Source organism: Corvus moneduloides, chromosome 16 (genome assembly GCF_009650955.1).
Source record: "Corvus moneduloides isolate bCorMon1 chromosome 16, bCorMon1.pri, whole genome shotgun sequence".
Classification (NCBI taxonomy): domain Eukaryota; kingdom Metazoa; phylum Chordata; class Aves; order Passeriformes; family Corvidae; genus Corvus; species Corvus moneduloides.
In genome coordinates, this window is record NC_045491.1 from 8056219 (window position 1) to 8071760 (window position 15542).

The 15542-nt window shown below is 52.7% G+C and overlaps 1 protein-coding gene across 1 annotated transcript; it reads left to right on the forward strand.

Annotated features, from left to right (window-relative positions):
- Positions 1–447: 447 nt before the first annotated feature.
- Positions 448–10466, forward strand: DRG2 (developmentally regulated GTP binding protein 2). The gene is made up of 13 exons (XM_032126194.1): positions 448–567; positions 1822–1982; positions 2877–2966; positions 4044–4104; positions 5057–5147; positions 5526–5598; positions 5747–5837; positions 6015–6112; positions 6993–7069; positions 7590–7678; positions 8525–8583; positions 9005–9058; positions 9145–10466. Exons 1-13 carry the CDS (start codon positions 504–506, stop codon positions 9229–9231), a joined length of 1095 nt encoding a protein of 364 aa, XP_031982085.1. The 5' UTR covers positions 448–503; the 3' UTR covers positions 9232–10466.
- The last annotated feature ends 5076 nt before the right edge of the window (positions 10467–15542 follow it).

The following is a 15542-nucleotide window of genomic DNA, read 5'->3' on the forward strand; positions in this document are numbered from 1 at the left end:
TTCCCTGAACACCTCCAGGGATGGGGACTCCCCCAACCTCTCTGGACAGCCTGTTCCAATATCTAATCACCCTTTCCGGGAAGAAATTCCTCCTGATACCCAACCTGAACCTCCCCTGGCCTCCCTGGGACTGTTTCCTCTTGTCATGTCGCAGAAGAGCCCGACCCCCACCCGGCTCTGCGGTCCTTTCAGGATCCAGCCTTAATTAGAGGAGCAGGAGGAGGCAGTCCCGGTGGGGGGCTTCCCTTAACACCTCCCCCGCTTTCTGAGACCTTTCCCTTTGAGCATCCCCCTCCGTAGCCTCCCGGCCCCGCAGCTCTCGCACCCACCCGGGGTCACCTCCCTGGGGATCCTCCCGCTGCCCCCGCCGTGGCGGCGGGCGGAACCCGGGGCGCGGGGCTCGGGGCGCGGCCGGAGCGCGCAGTGCGGCGCGGCCCGGACGTGTGACGGGGACGGACGGCCGGGCCGGCGGCGCTTCCGGCGGGCGCTAAGCGGGGCCCGCCATGGGCATCCTGGAGAAGATCTCGGAGATCGAGAAGGAGATCGCCCGCACGCAGAAGAACAAAGGTGCGGAGGGCGGCCGGGGGCTGAGGGACCCGGGGCCAACGGGCGGGCAGGGTCCTGGAAGAGGGCGGGCAAGGTGGGCTGGGGGTTAAGGGGGGGCTGGGGGTGTGAGGGGCTGGGGGGGGCACAGATGGTCTGTGAGTTATGGGAGAGCTGGGAGGGGTCCGAGAGAAGAGGGGACTGGGGGTTATGGCTGGACTGTGGATTGTGGGGGGCTGGGAGGGTGTCCGGGGGAAGTGGTGATGGGGAGTCTGGGGGTCAGGTGGGCTGCGAGTTATGGGGGGCTGGGAGAGGATCTGGGGACTGTGGGGGGCTCGGGGTTGTGGGGGTCTGGGAGGGGGTCCATGGAAAGACGTGCCGGTCAGGGCTATGGGGGAGGCAGGATGGAGGTGGTTTGTGAAGCTGTGGGGTGTTTGGGGACACAGGGGGCTGGATCGGGGGTGCTGGGGCAGGTCGGGGAGCAAGGTGAGCTCTGGGTCTGGGGTGGGCGTGTGTGTGAGGGGCCCTGGGGAGGGCGGGGGCTGCCCTCTTTCCTGCCCTGTGCTGCAGGCCCTGCTCCCCCCGGAGCTGGGAGGGGCTGGCACAGGGGGCTCAGGGACCTCTGGGGGGGTCCTTGAGGTGGTGTTTGAGTGGTCCGGGGGCTCCCCAGGGGCTCTGCCAGAGCTGCTGCTGCAGGCTGTAGGCTGTGGTAAATAACAGAAATAAACATTAGTAAAACCTGTAAGGTCCTGGTTTCATGCCCTTACCTGTTACAAAGTGAGACACCTACCTTCCTTTTTTTCTGGTTCAGGTGTAGATTCAAGTGTTTTGCTAAGAATAAGGCAGTAAAGTACTTCCACACAAGTGAGCTCTGAGTTAAACATGTCTTTAAAAGTTGAAAGGAGCAGGGGAAAATAAGCTGCTGGTTTTGGGGTGCTGAATGTGACCGGGTGTGAGGAGGGGCTGCTCCCTCTGTGATCTCTCTCTCCTGAACTGGCTCCCTTCAGACCTTCATTCCTTCACCTGCTCTCCCTCTGCCTTGCTCTTTTAACTTGGGAATTTTTTGGCTGTTTTCCTCAACTCTGACTTTGTGCAGGTCCCTGGAAGGTTTGCTCTCAATGCCCAGGTGATAGAGCAGCTGGGGGCAGCTCTGTGCCTGGCGGTGGTTAAGATGCTGACCAGGATCCATAAGTGTTTCCTTTTAGGAAGGTTCTTGTTTCCAGAAGTGAATTACCAGCAACTTTCTGCCAACCAGCTGTTGGGTTTGTGTCATTGCAGCCACCGAGTACCACCTGGGCCTGCTGAAGGCAAAGCTTGCAAAATACAGAGCTCAGCTGCTGGAACCCTCCAAATCCCCGGCTGCAAAGGGCGAGGGCTTCGATGTGATGAAATCAGGAGATGCCCGGGTGGCACTGATTGGATTTCCTTCCGTGGGGAAGGTCAGTGAGTGTCTGTGTTCCCTGTGCTTCCAGGCTGTGGTTCACAATGGCTGCAGAGCAGATTTGGGATTACAGAGCTGTGCAATGGCTTGGGTTGGGAGGCACCTTAAAGCTCACCTTGTGAGACCCCACCTGGAGTACTGTGCACAGTTCTGGTGTCTCCAGCATAAGAAGGACATGGAACTGTTGGAGCAAGAGGCCACGAGGTTGAAGAAAGGACTGGAGCACCTCCCCTGTGGAGACAGGCTGGGAGATTTGGGGCCGGAGGAGAGAAGGTTGTGTGGAGACCTCACAGCACCTTCCAGTATCTGAAGAGGCCACGATGGAGCTGGAAGGGGATTCTTTGTCAGGGACTGTAGTGGCAGGAAAAGGGGGAATGGGTTCACACTGAAGGAGGGGAAATTTAGGTGAGATATGTGGAAGAAATTCTTCCCTGTGAGGATGGGGAGGCCCTGGCACAGGCTGCCCAGAGAAGCTGTGGCTGCCTCATCCCTGGAAGTGTCCAAGGCCAGGATGGACAAAGCTTGGAGCAACCTGGGATAGTGGAAGGTGTCCCTGCACATGGCAGGAGGTGGAATGAAATGGGCTTTAAGGTGCCTTCCAACCCAAACCATTCCATGATTCTGTGATCTAGGTGAAAGTTGGAGATGAGGAAACACTCCTTCATTTTGTGTGCTCTGCCCTGTGAAACTTGTTCTTGCCCAGCCACAGCACTGCTGAGGAAAGGGGGGCATGCAGGATTTACCTCTGTTCCGTGACAGTGTCACCACCTCAGTCCCTGTGCCTGGAACAGCCACAACACGACTTCCACAGCCTGAGGAGCACTTTGGTGTTGCTCGTTTTGCTGAGTCTTTTCATTTTCCTGGCCAGTGATGCTGATCTCTTGCATTTCAGTCCACGTTTTTGAGTTTAATGACCTCGACCGCCAGCGAAGCCGCATCATACGAGTTCACCACGCTGACCTGTATCCCAGGAGTCATAGAAGTACGTAGGATTCTCCTCCCTTTGGCATGGAAGTGGTGGGACACCCAGCTGTGTAAATGTGTGTTTGCACCAGCCACACTTGTGCTGCCACTAAGGAGCAAAGACATCCAAACATCTCCAAAGCTGAATTTTGGTTTAAACTTTTGAGTGCTGATGTAGCCCTTCCCTGAGCTCCATAACAGTTCAGGATTGGCTTCCTGGTCAGGATTTTTGTGCTGCTCTTGGACTGACCAGAGCAATACAACAATTCTCAACTGGATTTTGTAGAACCATTGTCAGTGCCAGGGACCAGCTGGCTGCAAACCTTGACAGATTTGTTTTTAATGAAGCTTTACAGAGGCAATCTGTGCTGTGATCACTTTCAAAACAAAATGCAGCTACTCCTGTCCTTGAGGGGTTTTATTAGTGGTGGCCTCAGCAGCCATCAGTAAAGCAAATGATAAAGGGCATCAAACTGAAAAGTGTCCAAGAGTAATGAGGAAATCTGGGTCAGGATGGAAAGGGGAGTTAAATAATGAAAATAACTGTATTGATGAGAAAAGGACTTCAATGTAACATACTCAAGCACAGCTGTGAGCTGCAACAACAGCTGGAGAGCCAATGCCTTGCAAATCCTAGGAATGAAGAGTCTCCTATTTTTTTTCCTGGCACTTTAGGACCTGCAGCACAGCTGAATAGTTTGATCTATCACAGTAAGAGATGTGGCACTTGTTCATTACTGAGTTTTCTCATTAGACCAAGAAACGAAAGGTTGTTTTTCCTTTCCATTTGCTCAACTTGGGAATATGTGACTGCTGTGCTGTTTTCCTGGTGCTTTGTCCAGCTGCAGTCATGGGATGCTTTAGGGGGGTCAGGATCTAATGTACAGCTGTATGTGCTGCTGAACACAGCCCTTAGCTCTGGAATTTGCCTCAGGACAGAGCCATGAGCTTTGTGCAGAATTCCCCTGCCCTGCCAGTTCCACCCAGTTCCACTCTCCACAGGATTTGGACCCCCAGCATATGCTTGGAGCTTTTGAGGCAGCTCAGGTGCCCTGCAAAAAGCTTTCAACTTTCCATCCTTCCATTTCCTTTTCAGTACAAAGGAGCCAATATTCAGCTGCTGGATCTGCCTGGAATCATCGAAGGAGCAGCTCAAGGTTGGCTCATGTCTGTGTTCATGTACACGAGGGATTTGCCCTCAGTAGCATCCCTGGGTGTCTCAGATATTTACAGGTTTCCTGGGCCAAGAGTTCTTACATTGTCTTTCCAAATTTTTGAGTCCTTGATCTTACGTGAGGCACGATTCCTATCCCTGAGCCCACGTAAGGGTCTATATGTAGCAGAAAGATGGTTTTCTGGAGGTGGGAGCCAAAGCAAGCCAGTCACTTCTCACCTCCTTGCCTGAGTGTTAAGTGGCTCATCTGTTTTCTGGTGCTGAGGAAATCTATAGAAAGATGCTGGAGAGGCGGAGGGGGAATTACAGCTAAACACTAACCATGTTTGAGTAATTCCCTGAGCTCCTGCCAGTCCTCCCATGACTCCTGGTTCTGGGAAGAGACGTTGGCTTTGTCTCTCTGTGTTGTCATTGTCCTCACTGGCTGCTTGTGTCTGAAGATAGCTTAGGAAGTCAGAGAGTCATGGAACATCTGGGAAGGGACCCACAGGGATCATCCAGTCCAACCCTGGCCCTGCACAGACACCCCAACAATCCCACCCTGTGCCTGGTGTTCTCCAAACACTCCTGGAGCTCTGGCAGCCTTGGGGCTGTGACCATTCCCTGGGGAGCCTGGTCAGTGCCTGACCACCCTCTGGGGGAAGAACTTTTTCCTAATATCCAACTTAACCCTCCCTGGCACAGCTCCAGCCATTCCCTTGGGTCACCGGAACAGTGCCTGTGTTTCCTAAGGCACCTTCTGGCACTGATCTCTGGTGAGCTCTCTGTGCTGCCTGGAGCTGCTGCCAGGGCTCTCAGCAGCTGACAGCAGCCAGAACAGTGCTGCAGGATCTTTCTCCTTGCTTTCAAGCTGCTGCACAGGGCAGGAGTCCTCATCTGTGACAGAACTCAGCTGGTTCCTCTTGCTGATGTGCATCCACCTCCTGTCTCCCCAGGGAAGGGCAGAGGCCGGCAGGTGATCGCTGTGGCCAGGACAGCAGACGTTGTTATCATGATGCTGGATGCCACCAAGGGCGAAGTGCAGAGGTGAGTGTGTGCTGGGCGTGGGAGGTGGGCCAGGCTCAGGGCTTCCCACATGCCCAGAAAACATGCCAGCTCTCTGAGGAATTGTGGAGAGCACCTGGGGAATGAGGAATTAAACTGTTGAGTGGGAGATGGAGGTTGGACTCCATGAGAAGCATCCTACTGACTGGTGTGGGTGCTCAGCTGAAGGGTCATTCCTACAGGATGGCTGTCAGAGACAGGAATGTCAACCTGGATTTCCAGCACAGACTCTGACGTGCATTAGGTGGGTTCTAGGTTGTAATGAAAGCTTGTGACAAGGCTGTATCAACACAAGAGTTGCAAAAGAAAGGTCTGGGCCACGTTCAGCCTCATGGGTGCTAATGTGCAGTGTCCCTGCAGGGCCTTGCTGGAGAAAGAACTGGAATCTGTAGGAATCCGTCTGAACAAAAGCAAGCCCAATATCTACTTCAAGGTGAGGCTTCCTGAGCTCCTGCAGGCACAGCTTGTATCTGCCTGCCTGCTCAAAGCTGAGCTCACTCTGTGCTGCCCCTTGTGTTGGACAGGCTGAGCAGGCTGTGAATTTGCAGAATATTCTTACGCTGCTTTTTTGCCTCCTGCAGCCCAAGAAGGGTGGAGGCATCTCCTTCAACTCCACTGTCACATTGACTCAGTGCTCTGAGAAGCTGGTTCAGCTCATCCTCCACGAATACAGTATCCTTTCCTAAAACAGGAGACCCTGAAGCCATCAGCAGCTCATGGTTCAAGTGGTTCCTGCTGTGGGACGGCCTTGGTGTCACTTTGGTCCTTGCTGGTTGGCAGCAGGCTGTCACAAGGGAGCTCAGCCCCTGTGGTGTGATTGGATTTGGGCCTTGACAGTGTCCACCTCAGAAATCTTCAACGCCGAGGTCCTGTTCAGAGAGGATTGTTCCCCCGATGAGTTCATTGATGTGATTGTAGGAAACAGGGTCTACATGCCGTGCCTCTATGTGAGTATCCTGGGCAGCCTGGCTTCTGTCACATCCAGTATCTCTTTTCTGTGCCAAAGGAAAAGTTGGAACTTCACAGAACCATGGAATGGTGGGAAGGGACCTTAAAGCTTATCTCATTCCCCCCCCCTGCCGTGGGCAAGGACACCTCCCACAAGACCAGGGTGCTCCAAGCCCCATCCAACCTGGCCTTGAGCACTTCCAGGAAAGGGGCAGCCACAGCTTCTCTGGGCACCTGTGCCAGGGCCTTCCCACCCTCACAGGGAAGAATTTTTTCCCAGTATCCCATCTAACCCTGCCCTTTCAATTTAAAGACATTCCCCCTTGTCCTATTACTCCATGCCCTTGTTCCTGGCTCCTAAAACAGTAACGATTTGGGGTTTAAGAGGTGGAAAACGGCTCAACAGGGAGTTTTTTATAGGCTTTGGATGTGCAGCCGTGCTGTGTGTGTTCCCTGGGCCCTCTTGTGGCTGTTGCTGCCCTGGAGCAGAAGAGCTTCCAATCCTGGTGCCGGGGGTTTGCTCCCACATGCAGAGCCTCCGATTCCTCTGCTGCCAGCTCCATGCTTGGCTTTTCATGTCTGGTGCCTTGTGTGCCAGAGGTCCCTTTAGGGCTCTGTTTGTAGCCACTGGGTCTGTTTGAAATCTGTTTGAAATCAAAGACAACGGAGAGCATGTTCCAAGTCATCCCAAAGGGAGAATTTCAAAAGGCCAAAATTTATATTCAGGCTTCTGAATTTTAATAGTTTGTTTTACTGAGAGTCTTGGCTTATCCTCTGACAGGATCTGTGTTTCTGTTTCAGGTGCTGGAGCTGCCTTGTTATTTCCACATCTTGCTGAATTGCCTTTCTAAGGGCTGTGTTGTTTTCCCTTTGATTTAGGTTTATAACAAGATTGACCAGATATCCATGGAGGAGGTGGATCGTCTTGCTCGGAGGCCCCACAGTGTTGTTATCAGGTAGGAGCTGTCACGTTGCCTTTTCTGCTGCTCTGCCTGGTGTGGGGTTCATTTCACTGCTTTCTGAGACCTTTCTCCAGCTTCTCCCAGGAAGGGACTTCTCCCAGGGCTGGTGGGGTGGGAAGCAGAGCTGCTGTGCAGCTTTTCCCAGATTTCCTTCCCCTGGAGAGGCAGGCAGCTTGGCTTCTCCATGCAGGGACACGTTCCACTAGATCAGGTTGCTCCAGGCCCCATCCAACCTGGCCTTGAACAATTCCAGGGATGGAGCAGCCAGAGACTCTCTGTGCAACCTGTTCCAGTGCTTCTTCACCCTTATAGTAAGGAACTTCTTCCTAATACCTAATCTAACCCTGCCCTCCTTCAGTTTAAGGTCGTTTCACCTTGTGTTTTTTCTTTCCTTGCCTTATTAAAGACTTTCCCCTCATTTCTTTCTCCATCACTTTAAGAAAGACATCTTACCTTGTTCTTCTGGATCCCTAAATCACAACAGCAGTAAACAGTTGTTCCTGGTGTTTTGCAGCTGTGGCATGAAGCTGAACCTGGACTACTTGCTGGAAAAGCTCTGGGAGTACCTGGCACTCACCTGCATCTACACCAAGAAACGGGGACGTAAGTGACCACGAGCTGAGCAGAAGGTTTGAAAGGCACAAATGCTGCTGCCCATGGAAGGCAGACAGGCTGCCAGCAGGGCTGGTGCCTTGGAAATGCTGGAATTACACCCTCCCAAATCATCTTTCAGCTCTTGGGAAATGCATCCTGCTCTGCCTGATCCCACCATGTATGGATCCCACTGTGGCCTTCCTGTTGTATTTTACAAGAGCTGAATTTTCATAAGCCTTTGCATGATATAAGGGAGTAAAGTGTGTGAGTTCACAGCTTTTTTCCTTGTTATGCACACTGTGATGAACTGTTCAGCCCATCACAACCCAGAAGAAGTTTCCTGTTCCTGCTGCAAGAAATTTGGTGATTCTCATGCCCTTGGAAGTGCCTTTGAACCTCCTTTTGCTTTATAACCCACTTGCAGCTTCTCCCAATGATGAAGGCACATCTGTACCCTGCTCTATTTGGTTGTGAACAGCTGAACTTGGGTGGATGTGAGGAGATCAAGGAATTTTCTCTGAGCTTGTTAAGCTCTGAAATCTTGGGGATTTTGGTTTTCCTTGAGCAGGTGTGTTTTGACTTGGGTGGTTTTGTTTCTCATAAGTCAAAGGCTTGGGATGGAGTTGGATCAGGTGGGTTGTGAGGAAGCTGCTGACTGTGTGGAGTGGGTAATTGCACTTGTGGGTAGTGGAGAGCTGATTCGGTGCTTTCAGGTACTGGATCCCTGTTCTGTCTGGGAGCAGGAAGGAGGAATTTGGGAGTAGTAAGCACAAGGTGATGTGAGATGGTGTCAGCATTTTAGAACACACTTGATAGAAATCCAATGCTTTTTCCCCCCCTTCTGCTTCTCCACAGAGAGACCAGACTTTACAGATGCCATTATTCTACGGAAAGGGGCCTCTGTGGAACATGTGGTAATTTTTCTGCATCTTTTACATTTCCCTGTGTGCAGAAGGCAATTCCTCTTGGACCTGCTGTGATTTGTGCTTCATAAAGCTCAGGACATGTCAGTGTTTAGCTGGGCTTCTCCTTTTGTTGCCTTTACCGATTTTATCTGCCTCAGGTTTCTTTCACAGCTGCTATAAAAGGTTTAAACAATAATTATTTAATGCAGCCCAGTGAAAAAGCACATGGAAGCAATGGAATGGGGCTTTATGTGGGCTGGTGGTTCCTGTGTCTGTTCTGTATTGTTTCAAGTGCTGTTAACTGGCTCCTAAAGTCTTTATTGTGATTTCTGGCATAGATTTGAGTTTCTTTTAATTCCTGGGTATTGAAAAAATTGTTTGCAAAGTGGTGTCATTGAAATACTTCAACTTCTGTCTGTCTGTCTTGCAGTGCCATCGGATTCACAGATCATTAGCCAGCCAGTTCAAATATGCCTTGGTGTGGGTAAGTGCTAGACAGATGCTGGAATCCTTGTCTTCAGGTGTCTCTGACTGGTCTTCTAACCCTTCTCCCCATTTTTTGCTTCAAAGGGGACAAGCACAAAGTACAGCCCTCAAAGAGTGGGCTTAACCCATATGATGGAGCATGAAGATGTCATTCAGATTGTAAAGAAGTAACTGCTGGTGCCTGGCCTTGTCTTTAATCACTGCAATTGGAACTGACCACGTAAAAACAAAACAAAATACACCAAAAAAAAAAAAGAAAAAAAAAATAAAGAAAAAGAAAAAGGGAGATGTGTTCCAGAGCCAGGAAAGCTTCTGTGAAGCTCCTTCTCTTGGAGAAAGGCAGAAAATGAGGCTACTGTGCTTGCAGGTGGGGATGGGGAAGATGGGTTTCCATCTCACAGCATTTCAGGCCAAGTAATGTTTCTTAAAAATTGAAAAGGAGCCAGTTCTTCTAGGACACAGTTCCACAACCAGCAGTGTCCTGCCCCTCCTAAGGTTTGCACATGGATCCATGTGCATTCCCAGTGGGAAGTGATTGGTTTTGTGTGAACAAATCTGTCCCTCTGCTTTGGGCTGAGAGAACATTGCTTGTGCTTTGCTGCTTATCCATTCACTTAATTTAAGCATGGATCTGAAACAGAATCAGAGTTCTCACTCCCCTGCTCGCTGGACACGTCTCTGAAGCTGAGACAACCCCAATTTTTAGTGGTCCCACCTCAATTAACATTGAAACCTGGCACTCTGTGCCTCTCCCTAGCCTTGCAGTGGGGTTTGTAGGACATCCTGGTCCAACTGGTACTGAGAGATGAGAATTTTAACTGGTAATTGTTAATTAACCTGGCCAGACTGCAGTGGGGTACGATCCAAGATCCGTAGTCTGGGGTAAGGATTCACTTCTGGCATATCGAGGGGCATCGAGGGGCTGCCTTGGGAGCTTCCTCCTTTCTTGGGCAGGAGCTGTCCTGCCCTTTAGTCCCCAACCTGGGATTCTCATCAACCATGCCCCTAAATTCCAGTCACAGCTCTTTGGAGCTCAAGGTACCACCCCATGCCATGAGCTTTACCCCAGCCCTGTTAAACACTGCTTGTCTGGATATTGTTCATCAGAAATCTGGGATTTTTGTAATCATGCTTTTCCATTGAATACTATTGCTAAACAATTCAGAGTGCCTGATAGAGGACAGCTCTTGTCTTCTGGGATCAAGAGCTGCCAATAGCTTTTATTTTCTTTCATTGGAAAAGGGTTCGGTCTGATGTGGATGCAGAACTGTGAGGACAGGTGTGACACCTGGCTGAGCAGGGTTCCTCCCCTCCTCCCTGCTCCTCCCCACCCCTCACAACCTGATAGAGCAGAAATGGAAGGATTATTTTATTTGAGAAAATAAAAAGTTGTTATTTCATGTGAATGGTGGGTAGATGGCTTGGTGTGTTTCCTAACTCTTTTTTACCTTTGTCCACCTGAGGAACTCTGGCTGCTGTGGCAGGAGATTTAAGGGGGCAATAGAAGGTGAAGTGGCTGCAAGAGACTGGTGATGGGAGATAAGTAGATACTATACACAGTGCCCAAGCTAAGAAGGTGACTTTGAACTCTGTAAGTTCCCTTCCCTGTTCCTGGCTTTGTTCACAGCTGGAGTTCAGAGGAAATCCTGACCACGGAGGCAGCAAGTGGAGAACAAGCTCCAAATTATCCACATTATCCCTGATCTGGCAGTGGAAAGCTGGCCCTTCCCGGTGTGAGCTGGGTGGGATGCTGTTCCAGCACATTAACTCACCCTTCCCATTTCCCGTGAAGGTCGCGCAGGCAGAGTTACCCTCACAAAGACTAATTTTGGTTTAGTTTTGTCCCTGAGTTTCTGACTTTTCCATCCAAATCCTGCAGCCTGCCAAGCCTTGGCACGGAGCCGGGCAACCAGAACTGCTGACAGGGCTTCATCCTCAGCCCAGGTAGTGCTGGGAGCCAGGGGGTGCTTGGTGTGAGGCTGAAATGCACAGTGTTACCTGCTAAAACCTGTCCTTGAATAGCTGGTGCTACCTCAGTGTGTGTTTCAAATTGATTTTGGCATATCATTGTTAAAAACCCCTCTGCCTAATTAGCTTCATTTAGGAAAATGGGCATTTTATCCTGTTCAAAATGAACAGATACATGATTAAAATTGGAATGGGGATGAAGTAAAAATAGTTAAGCTAGAAGAAGCCAACTTCTTTTTTCAGAGAGTGTAGCTTTTTCAGCAGCAAGTTTATAGCTGCATTTGCAAATGCACCATTTAATTGCAGTATTCCTTCTTCCAGGCGCTTCCCTAATTGTTCTGCACTGATGTTAAAAGCAGCAAACATTGCAGTTCGTGCTGGAGTGAGTTTGCCTCCAAGAGATCTCCAAGTCCTGAAAAGACAAAATTCGAAGGGCGAGGGGAAAATGTGCTGCAGCATTAGGGTTGTACTGGAGCCCCCTGAGGTTTGTGGAATTTGCAGCATTTCAGTATTTAAAGGGGCTTATAAAAAAAGTGGGTAAGGACTTTTTCCAAGAATATGCAGTGACAGGAAAAGTGGGAATGGTTTTAAACTGAAAGGGGAGATACAGATTAGATGTTAGGAGGAAATTCTTCCCTGTGAGGGTGGTCAGGCCCCGGCACAGGTTGCCCAGAGAAGCTGTGTGCCCCATCCCTGGAAGTGTCCAAGGCTAGGGCTTGGAGCAACCTGGGATAATGGAAGGTGTCCCTGCCAGTGGCAGGGGTTGGAACAAGATGAGCTTTGAGCTCCCTTCCAACCCAAACCATTCTGGGATTTTATGCATTGACCAGAACCCCTCACTGGGGAAATGTGATCAGAGTCTCCTTGCTATGTGTTGGGAGAAGGGCTCTCCAGGAGGATGGGTGCAGGCAGGAGCTGTGGATTTGCTCCCAAAAGAGCAGCACCCTGCATTTCTCTGCTGTAGGAGGAGAGCCTTGGCTGGATGACACTCAGAGAAAGCCGCCCTCAGCAGCCCTGCTGGTGCTCTGTGCCGCAGCTCCAGCCTTTCCCCTGCTCTTCCAGCTGCCTCCAGGCTCATTCATGTTGTTCTCAGAGAGCTGCGTTCATTCTGCCCCATCCCTGGGGCTGTTCCCCTGCCTGAGCACAGCCGTGCAGCGCTCCACGTGTGGAGCAGGGTGGATCAGCTTCGCCACAGCCCATCAGCCACCCTCCATCTAGCGCTGGAACCAGCAACGGCTCAAGGCGTGCTCTGTTTAAAATGCCTGTTCCGGGCAATCAAGCAGGTTTGATTGGCTGAACACTCCTTTTATAATTTAATTTAGTCAGGAATCGTTTGCAAGGTAATAAAAAGCGACTCTGCCTCCAAATACATTCATTTAATTCAATGAGAGACGGTTGCTGTAGCGGGCTCGCCTCAGCCGGCTCCCCTCACCCCATCACAGTGACATCTCAAAGTGCTGCTCAGGGCCGTATATAAGAGTCACGATCCGCAGTGACAGCTTAATTGTCTCAAATGCTGACAAGGGTCACCCCAACCAGCCATCGAGAGTGGCACGGAGCCGGCTGGGGAGGCTGCGGAGAGGAGGATTTATGGCTGGCAAATAGTTTTGAATTCCTCTGGTTGCGCCTACTAAATGATGAACCTGCCCCCAGGGGATTGGGGCTATTGATTGTAATTTGCAGTTAAGCCCTCGCGTTCTGAGGAATCAGCATAATAAATACCCACCGCATTATGGCTGGGATGTGCCTGCCTGCAGGAGAAGGAAGCGGAGGTTTTCCCGGCTCGGGTGCTGCAGCAAGATGCTCTCTCTGCCCCTGCATTTGGGAGAGCCACAGGCTCCATCACTGCAGGGAAAAGGTCCCCAGTTTGGTGGGATGCAGAACCCCAGTGCTGGAGTGGGGAGACTGAAGTGTTCTGAAGGGAGGTGGAATGTCCTGCTCGTGCAGGGAGAAGAGGATGCTCTGGTATTTTTGGGGTGATGGGTGTCTATATCCCTGCCAGAACCTCTGCAGCTGATTGGTCCCAGCCCAGCTTTGGAGAGGGGTGTGAGGGGGTGCATTTGTTCCTCACTCCCATGTTCTGTGATTTCTTCTAAACTTCCATTGGTTTTGGGGGCAGGAATGGGTCAGGGCCATTTTCCAGCTGTATATCTGCGCTACACTGAGGCTCATCTACATCCCGGGAGGGATGTGGGACAGTCCAGCTGTGTCACCAGGGATACAAGGGACAGGGACCACGGGAGGAGAGAACCCTCACCCCTCCAGCCACTCCCTCCCTGCTGCTCCCCAGCTCTGTGAGGGAAGATCAGCTCCCATCCTTCTGCTCATGAGTGGAGATGAGAATAATAGCAGTCATCAAATATGCATTGGGTCCCTCCGTGCAGCAGCGATGGTCCCGCAGCTGCCAGGGGAGGGATGGTCCCCGCAGGGAGCGGAGCTGGGAGCACAGCACTGGCAGAGCACCGAGCCAGCCCCACGCCGTGCAGGGCAACTGGCTACCCCAGGTGAGTGGCTGTGGGTGCCCCGGCTGGGTGGCACCTCCCTTGGGCTTGCCGGTGCCGCGGTGGCTTGGCCGGGAAGGCACCTTTGTGTGCGATGGTGGATTTTAAGTGAACGCTGCAGTTCAGGTTCTCCCGGTCAAGATGTGTGGTATCCCCTCACCTCTGCCTGTCCCTGCCTGTTCCTGCCTGTCTGCTTTTTGTCTTTATCTTCCCCTATCTCACCTTCTGCCTTCCCACCTTCTCCACAGCCACACATTCCCACTGCCCTCCAGAGCAGAGCGGCCTCCCCTGAGCGCCCCCTCCTTCTCTGGAACCCTCTACCCCGTGTTTCCTACCATCCCTTCCCCACATTCCTTTTATGTCGGGGCTGTTTTGCCCCAGGAAAGCTCCTGGGCTTGGCTCTGGGACTGAGGTGATGGCACAGGGCTGTGACCTGGCTCCAGGGCTGCCAGCCAGCATATTCCTGGGTGCACGCCAGCATCGTGCCCAGCTGATCTGTGCTTCCAGCATCTGCTCTGGCCTATCTCCTCCCATAACACTTCCCTCGTGGGGAGCAGGCAGCAGCTGGCAGGCAGGGATTGCCATGTATTGCTCATATGCTGGGTCCCCATCCTCATTTTGGAGGCAGGAACTGGAGGGGGTGGAGATTAGCCAGGTCAGGGGGGTGATGGGTGCTTGGGGGAGAAAAGAAAGATCCCGCAGTGCCTCGGGGGCTTGGATGGCTGTCATTGTCACATTGCTGGAAGGGTCCAGTTTATCCCCATGCTCCCAGCATCACTGAAGCTGTGATTGGAGTGGCAAGAGCTGTGGCTGGGCTTCTTCACCTGCTCACAGGTGTGTGAAAGTGGATGTACAATGACGCAGAACTGAAGACAGGGAAGGGGATGTGCTGAGAGCTGCTGCCACAGCCGGGAGGTGCTTGGGCTGGCTCCGTGGTGCCAGAACGCGGAGCTGCCGGGAGGCACGGCAGCGCCGGGGCCGGCGTGGTGTGGTGTGGTGGCACGGAGCCCTGCTCCGGTTGTAACTGGAAACAGGCTGTAAGCGGACCCGGGGCCAGCTGGTGACCGCAGACCTGCCTGGAGACGTGGAGCTGCTGCCTCTGGAGCTCTGCCCACCGATGCCGGCACTCCAAAGGTACAGTCCTGGGCAGCCGCGCGTCCTGCCGGGCTGGGGAGGGTGAACCCCCGAGGCCAAAGTCTTCATCCCCTCCCCGCATCCAGCCATGGCACAGCCTCAGGCTGTGGCAGTGGGACAGCGGCTGCCCCGGGCCGTGTCCCTCGGGTGAGGTGGCTTTCCCTGCCTCACCCACGTGGCTGGAGCCATTCAGGACTGACCTGACCAAAGGATGCTCTGGGTATCTCCTGACAGAGCTTTGGTACCCACTGCCACCACAGAGATCCCCCACCACACAGGTTTCCCTCCTGTGCACTGCTGCTGGATGCAGCCATGCCCAGACGCCCTGGAAACAGCCACCAAGTGTGGGTGCCCCTCCCACCCCCTGCCTTTGTGTCCATCCCGCTGCATCTGGGCACAAAAGCCTCTTGCCCACCTCTGCCGTGCCAAAGGCAGGTGAACCCTATGCCCAGGATGAAGAACATGGGGAGGTGTTTTCAGGGTCTGGTATGGAGGCTGAGACCATGGAAGGCAGCATCTGTGTGGAATGAAGCCCCTTCTCTCTCCCTTTATCCCCCCTCTCGGAGGGCCCTTGTCATGGGCAGGGAGGCACCTCGGGCACAGCCACGGCAACTGCACGGGCCTTGTGCCAGCGCCTGGGGCACCGAGAGCACTGCCCCGGCCGCTGCCCTGCCTGGGGGGAACAGAGGTAGGGACCGTGGAAAGCAGTGGGATGGTGGCAAGCACTGCACGAGGGGTGGGATGCAGGGGGTGACCAGCAGCAGCTTTTCACCAGCCGGGTACCCCTTTGCTCTCTGCCAGCAGAGAGGGAAGGGCTGTGTCCATGTCCGAGGTGGTTCCCTGACACATCAGGGTGCCCAGGCTCTGTGTGCCCATGCC